We start from the raw sequence: 23,671 nt of genomic DNA on the forward strand, positions 1-23,671 counted from the left end.
ACACAACTGGTGGTGGTTTGGGCAGACACCCTTTTGAGAAGGGAGGGAGGCAAAAGGCAAGAGCCCACAGAAGGGCACAGAGGCAATGGCATTCTTCCATGTCCAGCTGTTTCAGTCCATAAGCTTTGGGTCTGTACACTTTGGTGTATATTTGCAAAGCCCAAGAGGGGCCTGATCCACAGTTCCATCCCCCCATGCTACTGCAGTACAAACACAACCAGACAGCTCAGATACAACCGGCATTGCTGACTGACAGCACGTCAGGAACACAGACACGTCTACTGCCAAGTCACAAACACGGGAGCAGTGCTGGGACTTTGGATGCACAGAAACACAAGATTCACTTACATGGGAAAACGAGTGGCTTACACAGATGTATGTGAAAAACCAAATGCTTTAATCCATCTATCAAGAACAACAGTTCAAATTATTTCATTGGATACATTAATATTGATCCATAATTTACAGTGCTATGGACCATACACAAATTATTGCTGCAGTCAACAGCAGATGAATATCAACATTACAGTACCAAGCATCGTAGCAAGAGGCAGTAATTAACGTCACTTTTTCAAGAAATATAGGTATTTATACTAGTATCAACGTCAGCTTCCCCCCCAGTGCATTTTATGTCAAACAACATAAATGTAAGTGCATTATTTTGTGCTTTGTGCTCTCCTTATGTACCTTCTTTTTGCTTTTATAGGTTGTAAAGAGTTAAATATTGCTTCGTAGGCCAAAAGCAGTAAGGAAGAACTTCATGGTACTCTGCATGTTCCTGCTTGTTGCATGGCTTTGGCAAAGTGAGAACTGGTAGGCAGCCCATCCACCCACTCAGGGAACCCACCTCTGGTCCAGTGTCACACAAGACATGGTCATCAAACTGAGTGACAACTTCTGTCCATCTCACTCCACCTAGTTCCTGCTAAACCCTGCCTCTAATTGCTGTCTCTGTCCTCTGCCATCGATCCTCTGTAAAACAGCACGGCCACGCGTCCCACGATGCACAAACAGGCAAAGACAGCTCCAGTTCGCACCCACCCAGAGGTCTGTGTCTCCCACAGACGTCCCCCCTGCAGTGCCCACTCCAAGGGTGGGAAAACTCCAAGGTGGCTGTAGCCTGAGGAAACACGGGGTGAAGAGCGAGAAGGGCAGAGCCAGCTTGCATGTTACCCTAGAGCAACACAACTTATGGGGAACACACGACATGGTTGCTGGGGCCACAGGGACTTTTATCAAGAAATCCAGCTCTTGATACAATGGTGTCCTTGAATCCTAACTCATCTCTGCACAGTATGAAGCCAAAAAATCACAAGTCGTGGCTGTCAGCGAGTACCAGTGGTTTCACGTAAGCTTGAAAAATATTTATATACCACAGCCCAGACTTCAATTCCTGAATGCCCAGCATCAAACCAAAAGTCTTATTCAATATATTCAGTGGTTTTCAGTTACTACACTCAAGGGTGCACACCCTGATTTTGTACAACACTGCAGAGCCGCCCCGTTTTACTGGGAAAGGGTAATGCAATCCTGCGTTACAGCTACAAGCATTTTACAGCCCTGATTTTCTTTAGCTGTCACCAAGCGGCAGCAGCAGAAGCCTGTACCCGCATACTCGACTCAGAGCTAAGTACGGCACAGCTGCCTCGCAGGGAACTTCCCTGCCTGAGAACCACGACGGCTGCGGAGCATCCTGCGGGCTCCCGGGTCCTGCCCTGGGCCAGAGCTTCACTGCCCGAGGAAAGACACATTCCCAAAAGCTGTCTGGGGTGGGGGGGAGAGGCATCATTATAATCAAACTCCAGCTCCTCCTTCAAAAAATTAAAAAAAAAAAAAGAAAAAGAGAAAAGCCACAACCAGATGGCTGCATCAATGCTAACACACAGCTCGCCGCTCAAGCAGAAATGGAGATGGCTGGATGCAGCCAGCAACAGCCACAGAAGAGCGACAGGAACACAGATCCCCAGCCCCGTGACAGCAAAGCCGTGTCCCACCGAGCCCCTCGCCACCGGCGCTGGGAGGAGCGGTGCCAGCCAGGGGACACGGCCAGAACCTGCCAAGGGAAACGTCTGGGTGAAAGCTCAGCGAGCCACATCACAGGGAACTCCCGACCTTGTCCCCAGCTGTCCCATCGCTACCCAATTCACATTTGATTTCTGAACACTAACCGCTGCAACCAAGGTTTCCTTATAAATCCTGCCACATTGGCACTCAAGTCACTAACTGTTTCACGCATCCTATGTCATTTCCAGTGTAGCACAAAGGAGAACGGGAAGCTCTTGTTTTCTATACGTAGGCACCATGCTACACTTCAGCGTCCTATAGAACATCACCCTCGAGCTCTCTCCTATGCCACACTTCAGTCAGTGCTAGTCGAGGAAGACTACAACTAGAGTTTAAGGCACTTCATTCTGAACGAGAACCGCTCGCGAGCCAGTTGTGGGCTGCTAGTGAGAAACCCAGGCAATCCGTCCAGCTCCAAACACCACATCTCACCTCCGTAAAACACCTCGGCTTGATATAATACACGTATAACTACCGTTATTGCATAGGACTACACTTGAGTAGATAATGCACCCGACTACTTTTACAACATTGTTGCATGTTCAAAATTAATAACATTGTTATCAAGTAACAGTTATTTGCAGATACAGTAATTTACTCTTTTTTTTTGTTTGTTTGTTTTTCTTACGTCAGCCCCAGTGCTGAAATAAAACACAAATTACTATAACGGGTATATTAACTACATAGTTATGTTTCCAAGCATATTACTACTTTTTTCTGTATCACTAAAAATAAATATGTAAGTTCAGTTTCTCTACACAGTTGTTTTATTACCTAATCTAAATTTTTACTCTACCTTAAATGTGTTTAAAAACATCTTCAAAGTGAGACTGTAATATACAAAATATTCTCAAAATCTCTCTTAAAACACAGAACCCTGCATAAAAGCTTCCTTTCAAGTGTTTACAAAGAATGCAGAAAACTTCCAATGAGTTTTAAAAATGTCAAAAAATTGTTGCAATATTAAGAGGCAAAAATCTTACAAATGAAATACAAATACATTTAAAACAAAAAGTTGAGGATAACTAAGGAATCCATGCAAATCAAAATAAACTGTACAATGCAATTAAAAAAAAAATAAAGCCAATTAGATATGTACAACATAATGTGCCCAGCTGATAAAATGGATCTGTTTTTTTTGTCCAAAAAGCGTATACCAACTTACAGTGCTCCTGCTTGGTTTACTGTTGGCAAGCCATCAATGCGTGCTACAACACAAAACAAAAATCCAAGAGAAAAACTCAACCCCTGATCAAAAGGAAAACTCAAATCGGCTCAGAGTAAAATTAAACGGCACTCTGAGAAAAAGACTCGCATCTCGCTGCAATTTTCAGCAACAGAATTTATGTCACTAGAAACACAATCAGGATGTCTTAATACTTTTTGTTGTTGTTATTGTTTGTACTCTGAGTGGAGAAGGGCAGGTTGCTTTTCCCTAAACACTTGTCGTGTAAAGACCAACTTTTGAGGGACACTGTATCTTTAAGGCAGCACTATTCAATTAATACAATTACAAATTGGACTTTTTTTTTTGGTTTCTTTACATTCTTTAACTTTACATTTTGTTTCCAAGTAAATAGGTTGCATTTACAATTCTACGATTACCCCCTGCCTCCCCCCAGTAGAAACAGACTCTTCATTTGTAATTCTATTGCTTTGAGTAGATTTGACCAGTTCAAAATTCTTGGCGAATCCAGTTCACAGATACTGTACATATGCTGTACAATATTTCGGAGGCATTGGTAGTTTTAAAATAGAATATACAAGTTTCTTCACAAAAATTCTAAAAAAAATTCCTATATATATAATATATACACATACACACACACACTGGGCTACTGATGAAGCACAAGGAAAAAAAAATCAGAAAATTCTACAAAAGGTAAATTATTTAATCTACTGATCAAGAAACAAAGCAGTTTATGAAAGGTGGGCCAAGTATATGCTAACAAGCATGATCGGTGTCCTCCATGCTCACGCTGCTCCGCCTGCTACTTGTCTTCGATGCTCCAGGAGACACAGAGGAAAGTAGCGGGTCAGTTACTCCAACGGGGGAGAGGGTATCGTCCATCAAGATATCTTCCAGTTTGGATCCCATTTTTGGAGGAACACTGTAAGTGCCAGTCGGTTCAGTCACGTTCCCGAGGTTGTCACTGAAAGTGATGGTACCGTCGGTGAGATCAAGGGTGGTTGTGCAGGACAGGTCTGTGTGGTGCGGCATGATGTCTGGGTTGCAGTTCTCCAGCACAGGTTCTTGCTTGATGACCCTGTTGACCATATCAGGGGAGCAAAGGCCTGTAGATGGAACAAGGGACAGTCCGTGTGCTCGAGCTTGCATCTCAAGTTCCTGGAAAGGAGGAGAAGAGACAGATCAAAAAGTCTGAAAGCAAACTGTCATCTTGTGCTCTTGTGTACTGTGACTTACAGCTTCCTTCTGTTGGACACAAATTGTTTCCTCCCTTTCCAACTGTGACAAGAGCTTGCACCTTGTGTACTTCTGCCCTGCAGATTTTCACCTAATCATCAGTCTCTTGAGGAGGTGGGTGAACCCCACCACACACAGGTCCTCACACTTCTCCTCACAACCCACACCAGAGCCAAAACCCAGAGCGCCCTGTACAATTGACAAGTTTCCCCCCTGGCCTCTTCTCAAACCAGTGCCATGGTAAGCTTGTTTGGCACCAGGTCAGGTGAAAAAAGCATTTGAAAGTTGGGAAAAAAAGTAAAATAGCAGAAGCATATGCTTAGTACTTTTTAAAAAGTCATTTATGAAGGCATAGCATGCCTATATGATGCTTGTCATTTCCTGCTGAGACACTGGAAAGGGCATTTCTCATTCTACAAATTTGGTAGAGCTGTAAGTAAAGAGGTCATCCAAAACTGAGCAACACTATTCCTGCACTGAAAAATTACAGGTAAGTCACAGAAGGCTTTAGACTCTGCACACAGCCAGGGTTCTTCGAATCTTCATGAAAAGTGTAAATCCCACTTCACATTTAATCATACAGAGGCACCTGACTGAAGACAGATAACAGAAGAACTCACTTAAATTCCCTTTCCCAAATGCATCAGTCAGAGAGATGTTTTGCTTCTACTTACACATTATATTAGGCAATCACAATCACTCTTGCGATAGTACTGGTTTTGGATATTCCTATCACTGAGACTGATTAACAGCCTTTTTTTTTTTACATTTTCAAGCTAAGACAACAAGCCTGTAATGGCACACTGCAAGATCAGAGGAGGTGGAACAAGGAAGCACTGATGTGCCAAAATCAGGAGTTCCTTATTCTGTGCTTGATCAGAATCAACACAAAAAGGGAAAAGACAGACTTTAGGTTATTTGCTGCCAGATATATTTTCCCACTATTCAAGGGTCTGGTTTTTATGTTATTTTGATCAAAGAAAGAGCCAGAGTAGATGGATACTGCAAACGATGGTGGAAGTTATTTAAAAAGGGATCTGACTTAGCTTTGAAACACCACTGCTTGATGTTGCTCTGCAGAAGGGTTGCGCGTCTTTATCGTCTCACTCCAGTGAACACGTTGCTCAACAAAGTACACAAACTGCACTGAAGCTCAACCCAGTCTGTTCTATTTTGAAGTTGTTTACTTCCACACTTGATTCTTGTGTATTTCTAGCTTCATTATCTACATTGTGGACAAGCTGTGCTGTGGTTCAGGGGCCTCCTGACACAGCAACCTGCCCGGCACACGGCAGCCTGCGCGCAGGTGAGCTGCAACATGAGAATATCTGGGACATCACTGTCTCTGTGTTATGTGTTCTTACACCCAGGTCTAAATACACTTCTTTAATTACCCTTTTATGGACAGGGGTGGACATCCAGCTGCCTTTGCCCAACTGGAGAACAGAGTTGACAACAAAAGCTGTGGAGGCTGCAAGGCTCAGGTTTTCTCTCCAGCTTGAGGTGAAGGCAAATGAATTAATCAATCAGAGTTCTCATCCCTAAATCTCTGCATAATACAGATTATTGGGAAGCTGAGTGAATCTAACAAGGCAACAACCATGGAGAAAGCATATTCATCCCACCTACTACTTTTCAGTGTTGGAAAGGAGAACTGTTTTACAGTCCTAGAGACGTCAAGAAGCAAGGAAGACAACCAGCTATAGCTTCTCAGACAAAAAAAAAAAAAGCAGCTTATCATCCATAGCTCTTGTGTATCTTCTTGTGAAAACTCTGAGACCTCACACACACATTCGATGTGCAACTGTTCTCAGACGAGCCAGAGCAGCCTCAACATTAAATACAGCTGCCAGAAAGGGGGAACTCCAGGGACAGTGCTGCAGTGTCTGTCACCAATGCTGCCCTTCCCACCCATTTCGTCCTGCGAGCAGTATCTACCCTCCACCAGAAAGTAGACAACAGATTCCTGCAGAGCATCAGGGAGAGGCTGATCGAGAGAAGAAATAAGAGATCAGATGTAGAAGGTGGCAATCTGCAGAGTTTCTCTGACATATAGGGCCTAGATAGGTCCCCAAACAACTTAGAAAACCCACAATCAAAACAAAAATATTTCATTTATCGCCATTCATCTGAAACCGCTTCAGAAGAACACAAGCATTAAAGTTACAGGTCAGAAAAACTCCACAAACAAGACAACTAAAGTGAAAGTACTCCCAAACAGCTGAACTGAATTTCATCAGAATCAACAACTAGATGAGAAATTAAGTTCCAATTCCTCAGGTCTGGCACCCAGAAAAAATATTAACATATATATCTTTTTTATTGTATCGTTTGGAATTTGTGTTGGCCACGGTAGAACAAAAATAGACCAGCCATAAGTGCTTTACCAGAGTGCTGGAATTTTATTTTACTACCTTATTTTTTTTTTTAATTTATGTATCCTGGGGTTTTTTTTCTGGAAAAATCTCTGCAGACATCTCAGCACTGGTCACAATTAGTCTGAAAAGTGGTTCCTTCTAACCCGTATTCCTACAAACAAGCTTCAGGTGCCACTAATTGCAGTCACACTCTGCAACATCAAGAGGATCGCCAGGTTATTTATCAGCAAACCTGTATTCTGAGCAGCAGGTGCCTGTTGGCATGTTCCAACTTCTTCTGTCTGTTCTCAAGCTCCTTCGTGCGTTGCTGTTCTCTCTGCAGCTTACGGATATAGTCCACTGATGCTTTCAGAATAGTTCCCTTATTCCAGCGCATGTCCCTTTGAAATCAACACAAAAGAATAAGTTAAGACTCTCAGGAAAGCTTTATTTTGTAGTCATTACCTTCACATCAGCAGCTACGATTACACCTCATACATACACAACACCTGGCTAATATCTGTTCCAAGTTTATGAATACAGGTGTTTGCAGTGCACTGGAGGGGGGCAGAATGCAGTGACTGAAGCAGAACGCAGCCAGCCTGGCCCAGCAAAGGGCACAGTGCCCAGGCACTGCCCTGCAGCCCCCCGGGCTCCCCACAGCACCCGGGCACTGCCCTGCAGCCCCCCGGGCTCCCCACAGCACCCCAGGGCCAACCCCCCACCTTCTGCCCAGTTTGGGACCAGCACTGAGCAGACTGACTGGAGACAAGGGGCTCCTTTCATGGCCTCACAGCAAGGCTGCAAGACGACAACAAAACCTTGCAAGACTCTTCTCAAACACAGAATCACGGACTGGTTTGGGTTGGAAAAGACCTTAATCATCTAGTTCCAGCCGCTCTGCCATGGGCAGGGACACCATCAGGCTTGTTGCCTGGTTGATGTCTGGTTTCAGCTGGGGAATTAAAAGGACTTGGTGCTTCTGTGGGAGAAAGACCTGAGGCTTTTAGCTCCCAAGAAGCAGCAAGCAGCCACCTCCTGGTGGCACTGTGTCACAGCTGTGTCACAGGAGGAAGAGAAGAGCCCAATATAGCAGCATATTCAGGTGATTTAAACTTCAGCTCTGGCTAAAATACAAATGCCATGTTACATCCTTGCTGTGATGGTTCTTCAGTCAAGGGGTATGTGGCTCCCGTATTCCCTCTTGCACTTCATTCCTCCTACACTCACTTTAGAGTGAGGCTGCCTGCATTGTCTTCTCCCCCATACCATCTTTCTTTCTTTGAATTAAAAAAAAATGTTTACTGTAGACTATCAGACCAAAGATCTAGGTGTTCCATAGGGTGATGCTGTGCAATATTGCCTTGCTTACCTTAGAGGAAGTTAAAGATCCTCTGAAGAGTAACTGAGCTGCTCCATGAGCAACTGCCTTAAAGTAACATCAGCTCTCCCCAAAAGCAACACAGGGCATTGAATCAGATTTAAGGGAGACTTTCAAGCTCCAGAGCAGGGGCTTTCCTTGCTATTGAATCAGTATAGACAAGTTAGTAACAGTAAAATTACTTAAAAGAACTACCGGGAAACTACCACAAACAATGGTCTTTTTTTTTGTGTGTGTCTCTGTGTTTTTTTCTTTGCGTTAAGGGGAATATGATGGCTTCCCAGAGGAACTACCCTCAATTTCACAGTAAAGAGGAATTAGTTCTATCTTGCTGAGCAATGACTAACTCTGCCTCTGGTAAGGTCGTCATTCCCGGCATCAGCCCCAGCACAGGGTCCTGCTGGATGCTGAGCTGCTGCACAACAGTTTTGTGACTATTTTGTGACAAAAATCATCAAATGAATATAAACGAAGACAAGTCCCAAAAAGAAAAAATAAACCTCAAAACAATATTCCAAAATTGTAATTGAATCTTCAGGCATTTCTACAGTTGTGGAGTGCCAAATCATGCAAGAAAACTCCAATATTTTTGTTGTTTAAATTACTTTTCTCCCCTAAGATATTTTTTTTCCTTTAACACCTCCTTCCCACAGTCTCCTTGGGCACATTATACTTACGGGTCATTTGACTTGGGTATCAAAGTGCCTAGTTCTTTTATACGATCATTAATATTAAATCTTCTTCTTCGTTCAACTTTAGGGAAAACAGCACAAACGTTACAAGTAATATTCACACTTAATTGCAACATATAAAGCATTTTATCGAAGATTTCTTTAAGCACCTTTGAAATGTTCATCTGAAGCTTAAAATCCAGTGACAGAGTAATTTATTTTGCTCTCCTACACATGGACACACTAAGACAGAAGTTGTGTCTACACTGTAAAAATTTGGGACTGCTGAAATGGTTGAGCTAAAGTGAGACTCTGAAACCAGGATGGCTGTGGTAGCTTAGGACTCAAGTGAGAAGCTGACGTTTTCCTAGGGAAAAGCATCACAAGTTCAGAGACAAAAATTTAGATGCTCAAGGAAATCCCAAAGTAGGAAAAAGGACAAAATGTATAATCTCTTTTTTGAAGTACTCTTTCCGATCTAACATTCTGAGGATCCAAAAGCCAAACTTAAATACCAATTTTCCTGCATCAGTTTGTCATGCTATGGGAAACGCTTCTGAACAGCATAAGGCATGAAGCAGTTCCTTTTTTTCTAGCAATATAAAGCATAAAAGGGCAACGTAAGGATACTTTCAGTCATAAGATGCTCATTATTTTAAAATGGTTGCGGTTTGCTTAGTTTCCCCCCGATCCCCAACTTGGAAATATGAGTTCCCTTCAAAAGTGGAATTTATAAAAATGCCACACAAAGGAAATGCACTGATGCTTAAAGTCACAAACTGACCACGTATCTAAGATTTTAGATTAAGTTAAAAAAAGGCAAGATTGTGCAAGGTGGATTTGTTAAAAGCAACTCAATCAAATATTGTTCTCAGTAATTCCATTGATCACAACCACCTGTTCCTTTGGTTTACTGAAGAAAATAAAACCAGAATTTAAAATTCAATAGTAGATTTAAGTGCACATTTCACAAGAATTTGAGGAATTTGATCTATGGGCATAACATAATGAACTAGTATTATATACCATATGCAGCTTCTCATTCAGATTTAAAACATCAACATTTAAACGCTTAACCCCTAAAATCATTACTAGAATTTGTGCAAAACGCAAAGAACCAAAACTTACTCAAGTTGTGATTGTCTTTCTTTTGCCTCTCCTTAGCCAATGCCCTCGCTTCTGACTCTGTGGGAAAAACACACGCTGTGCATGTGAATCAAGTTATTAGAACTACAGTAATTCACACACAAGGTTTCAGTCCGTGAAACATCTGCGCAGGAAGCCTGACTGATACTTGTCAAACTGACTGTTACACCCATTCCAAGGGCGAGGAGGGTCTGTACTGCAAGCTGCGACTGTCAGAACACGAGTGTTCAATGTCCTCCCTGCACCTGCTGAGCATCCGCTCCCACGCTTCCCACGCTGACTCCTGGGACAAGAATGTTTCCCATGGAGGCCCTGATTCAGCAAGGCATTTGAGGACAACAAATTGCTGAAGCCCAACATACCTTCTCCTACGTTTACGCAGGGCACAGGAGCTGACCCGGAGGAACAGCGTGTTTCCTGCGCTGCCGCCTGCACGGGCTGTGCAGCAGCCAGAGGCTCCACTCACTGCAATTACAGGTAGGGCCCTTTGTGGCACGTGCACACACATCACCACAAGACTCAACGTATAACTTCAGCGACCTATTAAATATGTTCTATTTCCAGCTACAGTAACTGTTGTTAATATATGATTAACAAAAAAATAAAAAAAGATGAAAAATTCAACACCTGTATCAGCGATATTGTTAGAAAACAATGGTCCTTGTTCAAGAAAAGTAAAAAGGAAAATAATGACAACCATGCTGCACATTGCTTGTCTCCTCAACTCAGAACTGTTTTTAACCACACGTTATCAGACTTCAGCATGCAATAGTTCAGGCAAAACACAGCTAAAGTGGTTATTAATGTTGTTAAATGCAGTTCTTATTTGATCTTATATTTCTCAAGTAGTTTAAAGTACTTTCATATTTGCTCTATCCCTTTTAATTTTTGAAAAAAGGTGAGGTTGTTAATCCTCACCCTGTTGCATTTAAATCTCAAAACCAGCAAACATTATTTAGTTTCATAGTAAGTCAATGAAGGGAAATGAGTGTATTATCTATTACCACAGGTTCCATTACAGAAAAAAAACCCTCACTCATTCAACAAGTCTCCCTGTATTATTTTGTTTTTAAGGATTAGGTACCGTCTGATTCAAAACAACAGGTGATCCAGCTTTCCCTTGCAGTATTGGAAGTTTACTACTTCACTGCTTAGGATACAGAGCTACCCCAATATTGTACAGAGTATAATGAGACACATCCTTTTCTATGCTGGGCTCCCAAAGGATGCCCCAAAAAACTCTGAAAGATTATTGCATGTCTCAATGAAATTTTGGCTTAATCTGACATTGCCTTATGAAACAGATGTGAGGTTTGCAAGGGCAAAACTGATGGAAACTGCATTCCTGGATGAGCAGAATTCCCATTAAATGCCTCAGCAACTACAGCTTAGAACTCACAGCCATCACTACTTTGCTTGGTTCTCATAATTTCAATATTTATACAGTATGATGCAGAAAGGTTTCTGACAAAAGCTAGGGTTAAACATTGCAAGCTCTCTCCAGCCTAGTTCCAACAGCAAAATCTGGAAATGGAGAACCAAAAGACTCCTGTCTGCAATAACAAGCTGATTTTTAAAATCACTGGCTGTCAGAAAGCACCATCAGTAGTGCTTGCTGTACAAAGGCTTGGCCAGATCAACATCGAAGTGACTGCTGTTAAATTTTAGCTTAATTCCTAAACCTTTCCTAACTTAAATGCAATCAGCTAGCACATGTTTTGAACAGAAAAAGCACTCACCCAAATTTCTCTGTGTACAGGAGAATGTAGCATACAGACATTTAACTTAGCCCAGGTCTCTTCCGAGACCTGATCTCCCCTCTCTTCTCCCTTCTTTGCCTGGCATCTTACCCAACTATCTGCAGTGAAGCTACCAGCTTGCACATCCAACAAGTTGGATGTTCAGTTTGCAGTCTACAGCCACCTTTAACTTTCTGTAATTGGGGCAATGAAACTGTGTATAATGCAGGACTTTGAGTAGTTCTCATCCCCTCCCACACTTCTCATAAAATAGTTCCAATTGCTGTATAAGTATTTCTTTTTCTAGCAACCACAAATCATTGTGCAGTTTGAGTGTTTTCATTTGGTGCTGAACTCAAATTCTGCACCAGCTCAGAGATGTGGCATTTCCTCCTGAGAAGCTGACTCCTGGGCTATTAAAACTGCTCTACTTAAACTAATTCCTGCCCAGAACCTGCTTTGCAACTGAGTCAGCCTCTGAGTTTTCACAACAGAAGCCCAGAAAGATGACAGACAAAGAAACTATGCTGCTACCATACTGCATACAGTATGACTCCCTGCAGGGTTTAAGAACAGCCATTTCTGGGTGTTAAGGTGTTTGCTTTTTTTTCCCCAAACATCTCTAGAACAACTCTCCATTTGTTCATCCTGTGGACAAGCTTGTCTTGTATACTGTACCCTACGTGTGGTTATATCCTTTCAAGCGAATCAGAACAGCAAAAATAAAACATGCTTAAAAATATGAAATTTCTTATTTCCTCCTTCAAGCTATTTAGCTTCTGTACACATATGTGCTTGAGAGAAGAAGGCTTTTAATGTCCTCCTTCCCCTGCCTCCCACGCCTTATCCAGAGCACTGCTGGAGATACCGACACCACAACGAATTTATAGGATACTTCAATTTCACATTAATTTAAAAGATGCGTATTCTCTCTCTTAAGTGTCTCATTTTACATTTTATAGGATCTAGGTGTCTAGATTTCATATTACAACAGGTTATTTGTTCATCACTGCCCTCTCCTACTAGAGTAAAACCTCAACATGTAGAATTCTTCGAGCTGAACCCCACAGATTTGAAGTCGTGAAAGTTTGGTGTTGATAGAGCAAATGATAAACCCAAACTAGAAAACAGGTCTGCAAGAGAAGCTTCCTGGACACAATATTTTCAATGTGGAGATTTGACTACAACAACTAGGGATTTTGTCTTAATTTGTCTCAGTGAACACACACATGCCCAAACATGAACTCAACTGCCTTGCAGGCTCATAAGTCTGCTAAAAAATGGTTTGTAAAGCAAAAAGCAACTATTCATCCATATTTTCTTTCTCATAACAGCAATTATGTCCAATATCACCTGAATTCAAAACAATTACACTATTGCTCCAAGGTGGTATTACAGACATATTTACCTGTGAGCTCCCTTTTTATATTAGGAAGATTTGCTGGACACGAGTTGCTGATGTTTAGTCCTGGAGGAGGCATGCTTTGGTTGCCATACAGGTCAATCAAATTGCCAGACACAGGCAACTGGAAAAAATAAATACGGAAAAGGATCATTTGGTTGCCCTTATGCAAAAGAACAGAGTTAGGATCTGCTAAGAAATCTGTGCTCTTTTCCATGTTCAGACAGAGTGTGCAGTAAGGTCAGCAAAAGTCACAGACGTGCATAGACATGAGGAACGAAACACCTACATTGGGAAAATTCTGCCTTCTCTCCTCAAGAACATGCAGACAGAGAATACTCAGAAGAGGTAACATGCTGACAATATTGTGGTATTGTTGCTTCTTATTTTTCAGTGAAACTATTACATCTGTACCTCCATCACATCTCTTACCCCCAAAAATCTGAAAGAGTTCACAGAACACTCTTGGAGGAAGCCCCCATTTTTCCAGGAATATGTGAATGAAAGTACATAGCAAGTTGCCGCATGCTTGAGGGAGAACACTGTATTAATCAATCACAATTCTAATATGATTTGAAAGCTACTTACACAGAAAACATTTAAGTTTACGTTAACTTGTTTTCCATCTTACATAAGAACACATACCAAGAGAGGAAAGATTATTTTGACATCAGCTTTTCTCAGTTGTTCATTCTGTTGTTCTTATTTAGGTATGCTTAAGCAAGGATGTTTATACAGAAATATTCCAACAAGGCTTATCAAAGCGCTCTCTTTAAAGTGAAATGTATTTAAATAAGTTTATCCTGAGTGGATTATTCTACCCATCTCTTTTGTTTTCAAACTGGGTTTTGAAAAGACAGGTATAAAGCGTTTTGATATCTTATCTGAGTAGCAATACTACTTATCATTGTTGCTGAAAAAAAAACCATTCCTTCAAGATACTGATTGGAGTATTAACTTTACACCCATGTAAATAATGCTGTTCAATACAATGGAGTGAGTCACAGCCTGGACTATTAAACTGCTACTGATGGTCCTTGCCAGACTAAGACCTAACAAAATATGTCTGCCCTCCGGAGCTATCATGAGAAACAAAGTTGATATGCACCCATTAAAGTGCCACCAGCTAGAAGCCATGCTGAGATGTGTCTTGAACAGACTGTGGCCAACAACAAAAACTAAGTCCCCTCACTCAGTCTGTAACTGACAGAAAAAAAACGTAACTGAATTCTCACCAAGAGTCAGCCTTACAATTCCTCACTCTTCTCCTAGCTCTTCAACGCAATATTAAAAAAAAAAAAAAAAAAAAAAGGAACATCTATAAATCTACAATAAATCTAATGTCACCACTGCCCATCACAGACTATGGTCCAAGTTGTGATCTGCCCACATTACTGTCAGGGTGACCACTCACTCCCCCGCTGCTCTACAAGGCCGACTCTTGTATCTTTTGGATCCTCAAATGCATCCATGACACGGGCACAGCAACAGCGTCATCAACCCTTCTGACTTGGATGTGTTTTTTCTATTCATGCTCCTAAACATGGGGAGAGCACAAAGACCTTGTTTGTAGCCCAGGAACTTGAAGTTCAAAACCAGACATGTGAAATCTAATCAGGAATTTCAGGGAATAAAAGATTTTTTTTTTCAAAAATCTAGAAACTAGCATCTCAAAGACTGGGTAACACAGTGAGGTTATAGGAAACATGGAGAACAGCTAAGGTCACCAAGCTGCTTTCCTTACTGTGAGAGGGACCATGCTTGTTACCACAGGTTTGTGATTTATTTTTCTCCCAAAGTGTCAACATGGTGCCAGATTTCCACGTAAATAAACAGGACCTGTGTAAGCAATTACCACAAAAGCGGATGCTAACACAGGCAGCAGCAGCTGAACGTCCACACCGAAGTCCTGCAGAAGTTGCAAGCACCAGAGGAACCCAACTCAGAGCTGTGCTACAGCCACAGTGCAAGTTCTGCTGATGCAGCATTAACCAAACAAAGGAAGACGAAGGGCGAAATTTGCACAGCTGATAAATGTTGCAGGTTTGTATGTACACATGAATGTTTATCACAGAAATTCACATGAGGTAAATGCCAATCTCAAATCAGGTCAAAGCTTCAGTTTTAACTTTTTAATACTAGTGTGACTACATCCTTTTCCCCACCTGCAAAGCAAAAGGAAAGTCTTTATAACTCCCACAGCCATTTCATTGGGAAGATGAGTCTCAAATCTGAGAAAGGCACAGAATTTGATGTCCTTTTTCTCATGCTAAGAAGGCTCCTTCCCTACCTTCACCAAACTCTAGCATCTCTCCAACTTCAATATGCTTTTCTTAAAGCTTTGTTAGCCACTTCTGGCGAAGACGACATTTAAATACGGCGTCATTCAGAACACCCACCTCCCACAAAATAAATGAAGAGTAGTTCATGCCAGGCTTAGCTTATTATGTTAATTTAAACAGGATGGTCTAAAGGCCTGCATTTGTGATATTTCATGCACCTAGGCCTTGGTTTTACAAGGTGTACAAACTACTGCTTTTATGTAACAGAAATTTTAAATAGAGTAGTTATTCCTGCAGACTCGTTATCGCGTACAATCGGGGGAGTCTGAGGTTTTCCCTTCTCCTCCACCACTCCAACAAAACAAGCACCCACATTCAGGTCATTTGGGCTCTATACAGATCACTAAGATATCAGCTGTCTGATCCACAAGGCTGTTTCTGAGGTATCAGTACACGCTGGGAGGGGTTCTGTCCCCCAGCTCAGGCAGCCTATAACATATTGTGTTGTTCCCTTGCCTACGAGCACATGCTCAGCAACAGTCCCTGAAATAAGATTCTTCTCTGCTTCTGGAGTTTAACTTCCACAGGAAAGTCACATTTAGACATGAAGCTCCACGTACTCGCACAGCTTTCCATGCCAGACTCTTGGTAAAAATTGATTAGTTGTCATCTCAACCTGAGACATAAGAGCACTTAACATAGTACCTACCAATTCCATTACTAGGTCGTATCTACACAAATCTTGGCAAACTAGTGACCATTTTGTGATGCCTTTCACCACAGAAGCAAAGCCAGTTAGCTTGTGACTCAATACCAAAGTTTACAAACACTTCCACAAGCAGTATATTGCAATAAGCCCTTTTCCATTAAGAGGTACTTGGAAACTTCCCTTCGCTTGCTCTAGACAGAAATATCTGATTTTTCTTATCAATTAAGTATTGTTACCCAAAGCAACAAACTGGTCCTTTTGTTCTTTGTTGGTTATGGAACAATAGCAGCCTTTGTCATAGTCTCAGCACAGTTATTTATAGGTTGTGTCTCTTTAGAGACCATTTTCTCTCTTAATTTCTTCCACCTCTACTTAGCTCAGTCTGCAGACATTAATTCCTTATTAGTAAAATGTTGGGTGATTTAAGACCTAAATACTGTTCCAAAAGAAAAGTGTCTGTTACGTCAGGTTCATTTTTTTTCCCAACCAATTGTTGGGAATCTTGGTTCCAATTTCTTCAGGATTGGTACCAGGTTAATTCAGAGACTGAAATATGTGTTTTGTCTCCAACAATTTAAATGTATTAGTAAAGAAGTCTCAATTCTACTATTCCATATCCTTGATTTTACAGGCTTTACTACATATAGTGGGCAATTTATGAAATTTCACAGCAAACAAGGATCAGGCAGTCTTCACAAGGCTTGTTGTCACACAGCAAGCAGGAGGGATGCAACTACCCTAAAGATTGACTACATGGACTCCTTGCACCAAAAGAACGCAGAGTACCATTATGTGATTGTCTGGAAGCAAAGAGTCACTGCTGGAGTCCCTGTGAAATGAGACAGGAAGAAAAGCACAGAGAAATCCAAGTTCCCTCCAATTTAACAGGTTCCAATCCAATGAAACTTCAGAGCAAGGACTCCAGAAAAACCTGAACCCTCAATTAAAACAAAAACAAACAAAAAAAAGGTAATTAAGTTGAAAACTAACTTTTCACAGGTTTTAAAGTTTTCCACTCAAATTCCGGGACAGATGCACTTTTCCAAGATTAAAGGAAAATACATTCTTTCTGGTGGGGCTTGCTCCACTGTTATTTCCCCCGTCTGCTCAAAGGGCGCTATTTAGCAAGGGATGCTGATGGGCCATTTCCTGCGGCTTCCACCACATCTCCGAAAGGGCTGTGGGAATCTGTGGGAGCGCAGGACTAGGTTAACACGACATCAGATGAGTACTGTCAGCAAATGTAAATCTGTGCCACAAAAATCGATGCTATGTGGTAAGCTGTAAATTTTGGCACTAGATAAGAAAGAAACAGATGCCAGCCCTGGCAGACATCTACTCAGCCAGATCTAACAGCACTTAAGCCTAAGGCAAAAAATTCACTGGAGCTACCGTCCACAAAAGATCAAAATCAGATTATGCCAGAAGTATGATTACATTAATGCTCACAGCAATGTGAACCAGCAAAGAGAGCAACTCAGAGCTAACCTGCACCTCCCCTCGCTCAACAACTTTTTCACCCCTGTGTTCTTGTCTTTTGTCACAGGCTTCCTATCTCCCCTTCCATTGTTCAGTTTTTAAGCTTCTTTATTCCTCCCCCTTTTGTTTGATTTGAAGGTGTGGTGGTTTTTTTTGTCCTTTTGTTGGAGTTTGTTTCATTTGGTTTTGTTTTGTTTGTGGTTTTGTTTGTTTGGTGGTTGCCCCTCTTTAAATTTTGTACATCTTTGCTGTCATCTAGCTACGGACTTCTCTGCATTTCACATCAGCTTAAGCTAAAAACTATGATATTAGAGGTAGCAGCTAAACTTGAGCATTTCTGAACAGGGATGTTAACACATGCTTAAGCATGGTGTACAGTTTCTTACTTGAACATGAGAAGATGTAGGGACCTGGGGTCCCAGAGGTTCCTTCTAGGCTTTCTGAAGCCATTATGATGTTCATGGTGATCTTTAATGTTGATGGCCATAAGCTCAACCCTGCTAGCCCAGTTCACTCTGTTACAAGAACTAACTTGACTTTGAAATAAGAAAAGCAAAATTGTCCTTCGCACTCCCTCGAGCCGATTCTAGCTTGTGTTCTTAAGTTCATGTTTTTCATTGCAAATGTATACCTTGAGCTCTTCAAAGAAAAGCTAATTACAGTCTATGGGACAGCACAATAACTACTTAATTGTTTGGAAAAAAAGTCATGCTGCAGTTTTGCGTTCTCTCAAGGAAAGACAATTAAACTTAACAGGGAAACAAGAAGGAAAGGACCGTTGTACCGTATTTGCCATTTGCAGGGCTGGGTCCATCAAGCCAAGGATTTCTTCATTGTAACTTGACTCCAGACTAATTATGTCATCGATCACATCATCCATCTGCAGCACAAAAGGTGGACAAAGAAAAACAAACCAGTTATGAAAACCACAAGGATAGAGAGGCCTGACACCAGGCTTGAACCACACACATCGGTTCTGCAGCACAGACGCCAGCAGAGCCGCCCGTGCAGCTTCACCACGCTCCAAACCCAATCCCTCAGCCCTGACCCCCGCAATCCAGCCAGGTCACGACAATGCTGAGGTTTCACAGTCTAACCCGCTCCTCCCACCAGCAGCACCTGCCCACAAACACACTGTTCCCCCAGGAACAGCAGAGGAGATATCTACCCACAGAACAAGCTGCGCTAAAGACATGAATCCCCCTTCCCCAAGTAGCACTGTCTGCATCGCCCCCACCTCTGCCCCCTAGTTTTGGGGTCAAAACCCACATACAGACAGTACTGGCCGAGCCCCGGGCACTTGCCGGGGAAGGAGAGGGAACAAAGGCCCACTGCTGGGAGACAGGCTGCCTGCCCTCGACAATAGAATCCCTTGGATTCCCATGTGCCATACACCCTCGCAGGACGCACCACCCGAGAGCGGCTTGGAGATGATTTTAGGTGGTGCAAGCCATCTTCTTGCTGGGGCTGGGAGGTGCCTCCATAATGTCCTGCACTGTCACAAGAAACAGAGCCCTAAAAACAACCATTGCAGGTGCTCTGAACTGTCCTGCAGGATTGACTATTTCCTTTGCCTTCACTACAAAAAAGGAGTTTAAATGACAGCCACCTACAGAATCAATACATAAACTTGATGGTAGAAATAGTTTTATATGGTATATTTTGTGTCAGCTCAAGAAAGTGTCATCAGAATGAATTACACTGACTGGAAACAAGGGCAAGAAAGGAACTAAAAGTTACAGATCATATCCAAAGTTTTGTTAGATATAAAAATCTTTAGTAGTTAAAAAAAAAAAAAAATAGAAAGATGACTACTGAGGACAAATTACCACCAATGTATTAAAGTCTTTGCACACCTTTTTTTTAAATGCAAGTGTGATCTGCATAGAAATGTCTTGGAAACTATCAGGACAAGAAAAAAATCAGCGCAATCTTGGGAAAACTGCATTAGAACAGATTTCCTGACATGAGACCTAATGCACGGTTGGTATGTTGTTCTGCTGCAGTGCTACAGAGCTAAGGAAGCATGAGCCCTCTTCAGATGTCTTAATGCCCTTTTGATACCAATGCTAATAAACAACATTGTTGTTTCGTTCCTTAAATATATCTTAGGTTCAGCTTCTTAAAGATACTAAGGGGGAAGTTTATTCTTCGACATAACTTCAAAGAAACATGCTCAATAGAGAGGGGACCTGTGCTCCACCTCCTGTGTCATCCAGTACCTGCATGCATGATGCTCGTGAGTGTGTATTCAGAGCCGGGCACTCACTCTCAACCCTGCTTTGCTCTTCAAATTTATAAAATCCCTGCAGAAATAAAAAGGAAATAAAAGAAGAAAAAAAAAAAAAAAAAAGAGAAAAGAAAAAGCAAAGCATGGATCTGAGTTCATGGCACAGTCTCAGTCCCAAAAGGAGCACGATTGAAACAGTGTCATGCACACGTGTGCCTGGTGACACAGCAAAGTGAAGCTGTAACTATTCTTGAGGGAAAAAAAATATTTGTGTACAACTGGGACGATAGGATGGACACGACTTTAACTTCTTTTGAACCTATGGAGCACAAGTAATTTCTCTTGTGTGTGCAAAATACATTCTGTAATAACTTTCTCAAATTGCATAGCGTTTTGCTCACAGAGTGCTTGTGTATTAAAAATCTGCCACAAAGGCTTGTGGAGGGAGGATGGGGGAACACGAGGAGCTCTGCAATCGTCTCCCATTTGTCATGTTAAAAAAAACCAAAAACATCGACATGATTCTTACACTTGTTAACACCTTTCAAATCATCTTCCTCTGGCACCTGAGCACACGTGTAACATCCAGCTAAGATTTTTGCCAGGAAAGATTAAGACAAGGTTGCTAAGGACTTCTAGGTATAGGCTAATTAAGTCTTATATTTGCAGCACTGAGCTCATCACGAAGCAGCAATCAGTAACATTTTAGGGTATATTATCTGGGAAAATTTGCCTTCCAGCTAAACCAGAAACTTGCTCAAATTTAACTGTAAAAACACCTAAAATATCTCAAAAAGCTTTGCGTTTTTCGGTTATTTTTGCTATGCTCTTTGCTCTTTCTGCAAAAATGAGCCATAAATAACATTATTCCAGCAAGCTACAGCTTACAAAACAGCTTTGTGTTCTCCAAAGGTCAATTATTCACTGTACGCATGAAGCAAGGCACAGGAAAAAAAAGCAGTAGTTTTTAATAAGCATAAACCAGCTAAAATAGTTCTAAAAGTGGAAGCTAGAGGGACACAGGGTTTTTTTTGCCAAAATGTTCTATGCAAACCTATATTAATCAGGCAGACACAGAGGCAGTAGTTTCATTTTCAAAGTGAACAGCCCAGAAAAGCAGATAAAAATAACATCTTAACAATAAGCAAACACGGTTTAAACCAGAAAGTAAGCCGACTGCAATTCTGCTTTACTGAAGAATAAGCACAGCGAGAGCGTATTACCTCCTTCTCGCAGTTGGAGTTAAGGGTGAGCATCGCCATCGGACTGTTGGGCGCGCTGCTGCCAGTTCCAGGCGGCATGACATGGTCACCGGGCTGGTTGGGACACGGCAAGCTCAGGGCTTGGTTGGCATGTTTGTTTGCGAGCGTGGTGGAGAGGTACTGCTTCACCTGCTGCCGCTGGGCTTGCTGGATGTGGTACTTGGTTGGGTTCTCAAGGTGAGTCTGCACCTGTAGGACACAAACGTCAAAAATGCCTTATTGTTTTACAACATCGTTATATGAGCTATCAATTTGAGCTATACATTTGGGACATACACACCAGCTATGCATTTCATTTGGAGTACAAACCTGTGCAGCTCCAAGGAAGTCAGCAGTGCTTCACTAATCCACGTTTGGCAACAAGAAATCAGTTTATGAGCTAGTGTTTCAGTAACTTACTTATTAACAGTAAACGAAGAAGTTCCACTTATTTTTCTACAACAGGAGATTTCACATCTAAGACCAACACTCCGGTTTTTCAGTTTACACAGACTGTTCTCCCTCTGGACCTTCAGCTACGCCACATTTCATTTTCACTAAAAATACGGAGAAACAAGTTGCACTGCAGGACTCATTTTACTTGTTAGTAGCTACCACTTAAAACCAAAGAGTCTGGATTGCTGTCCTTTATCAGGTGTCAAGTAGCAGAGAGATCAAAAGGGTTTTTGTTGTTTTTTTCAGGGTTTAGTTTGTTTGTTTGTTTTTCAGTGTTTTGTTGGTTTGGTTTGTTTTTTTGCAAATGACACATCGGTTAAAAAAAGGAATATACCTTTTTTTGTACTACAAATTATTTCTATTTCAGATAAATGCCCTAAAACATACACAAAAAAGACAGCTTGTTTATAAACACGCTACGCAAATAAGATGCAAGAAAATAAGTGTTTCGGCTCAGATCAGTCACTGTCCTCAGCAACAGCTATTTTTGTATTTAAGATGAGCTTTTCAGTACTTAGAACTTCTTTACATACAAAATACAAAAAACCTCATATCTAATACTCTCGCACACTCTAAACAAGAAAGAGAAGAAAGGCAGGTTTTTGCCTTGCAAAATTTTCACCATATCCTAGAAAATCTTCGTCACCTTTCTTTCATCATTATTGTTCTTATCCAAAAGTAGAAAACAGACCAAATTATAGTAATACTCTGAGAAGCCTTTTGGTTTTAAAACAGTTCCATCAAAGTGACTTTTGCCGCTACAAGCAACCATGTATGTCCCCCACATATTTTTTTGTGGAAGAAATTAAATAAGGCATACTAGATACCAGAGGAAATGGGTTTCCTCTATACTATAACAACAGGTTTTAAAATAAGTCTTCAATAGCAACTCACCTGATAATTATTATACTCAAGCATTTCCAGCATACTAATAGGTTGCAAGAGAAGCGACTGCAATATCCTTTGGTCTATGCTACTCCAGTTTGAGGGATTCACATATGGCAGCACCATAAACAAGCTACCCCAAAACAGCAGAAGCAACTTGAATGCCACTGCTCAGACTTATAGTAACCCAAGCTAATTAGCCACGCATGTAGAGAACCAAACAGTTCACACAGGGGCTCTTCTTGAAAGCTATGGAAGTTTAGCCCTAAGTATTGGTATTATTTTTTTTCCCTGGCTTTGACGTCATGCTTTTCCATAAACATAAAAGGACCTTTTAAAGTGATGGGCTATCAAAGTCAGATTGACAGTTCGCTCAAGGCTAATTCGCTATTCATCTTTCGTTCCAGTCGTACTAATAGACAATAGTATTTTTCTTTAGCAGTAAGGTTAAAAGTTTTTAAGTACAGAGTAAGAAATAACTGAACAAATACCCTACAAGCCTAACGCGTATCCTCTGGCAGTGGGGGCCACTGGGCAAACCCACAGGTTTATACAGCCCTGTCTTCAGCTCCCAGGGCAGCAGCCCCACTGCCCAGGGTTTGAAAAAGCTCCATCACATCCTCAGCCTCCTCCGTGCTTCAGAGCCCATTAATTCTGTCCTAACCTACAGCTGAAAGAGGTTTTCCAGTTCAGGAAGGGTTAACAACGGGCTAAAGCGTGTTCCAAATGCACGTATCTAACAGTTCTACCCAGCCACGGTACTCAGTCCCTACACCTCCCAGAACTTTCTCTTCCTATCCAACTCCTTGACAAAAGCTCATAATCAAGCACAGGCACCAAAAGCTACTCAACTTGCATTATTTTCTAACAACTCCACTGCACACAGAGGCACACTTAAGATAGTGTTTCTAGAGAGTTTAATCTGATTTGTTGCACTAAATCTCTTGACAACAAAGTACAGAAGTCTGGTGTGATAAGTACAGCACTTGCTTTGCCAGTCCCAAACCGTGCTACCAATTTTCCCATCACTAGTGGCAAGAGTTATGTTACCCAGATAAGTATTTTTCACTAACATTTTCATCTTCTGAGCAGATAAAGTTATCAGTAAACTTGTTATTTTCATAACACTTATCTTTAAATATGTTATTTTAAAGCCAAGCCTTGCTTGCCTGACAGAATTTGCACATTCCTTTTCTTCCCCAGG

The 23,671-nt window shown here is 41.6% G+C and overlaps 1 protein-coding gene across 2 annotated transcripts in view; it reads right to left on the reverse strand.

The window, feature by feature from the left end:
• Window positions 1-376: 376 nt before the first annotated feature.
• MITF (melanocyte inducing transcription factor) overlaps window positions 377-23,671 on the reverse strand; it is a 110,320-nt gene continuing 87,025 nt past the window's right edge. The window contains exons 3-10 of one of the 2 annotated variants that reach the window (XM_065845404.2): window positions 21,109-21,336; window positions 19,878-19,961; window positions 18,440-18,535; window positions 13,192-13,309; window positions 10,027-10,083; window positions 8,905-8,980; window positions 7,100-7,247; window positions 377-4,411 (exon numbers count right to left, since the gene is read on the reverse strand). In XM_065845404.2, the coding sequence (XP_065701476.1) occupies window positions 4,010-4,411; window positions 7,100-7,247; window positions 8,905-8,980; window positions 10,027-10,083; window positions 13,192-13,309; window positions 18,440-18,535; window positions 19,878-19,961; window positions 21,109-21,336 (1,209 nt within the window). In that variant the 3' untranslated portion in view covers window positions 377-4,009. The remainder of the gene's footprint in view (window positions 4,412-7,099; window positions 7,248-8,904; window positions 8,981-10,026; window positions 10,084-13,191; window positions 13,310-18,439; window positions 18,536-19,877; window positions 19,962-21,108; window positions 21,337-23,671) is intronic. The other variant, XM_065845406.2, reaches the window with a different exon arrangement.

This window comes from Patagioenas fasciata, chromosome 10 (genome assembly GCF_037038585.1).
Source record: "Patagioenas fasciata isolate bPatFas1 chromosome 10, bPatFas1.hap1, whole genome shotgun sequence".
Taxonomy (NCBI): domain Eukaryota; kingdom Metazoa; phylum Chordata; class Aves; order Columbiformes; family Columbidae; genus Patagioenas; species Patagioenas fasciata.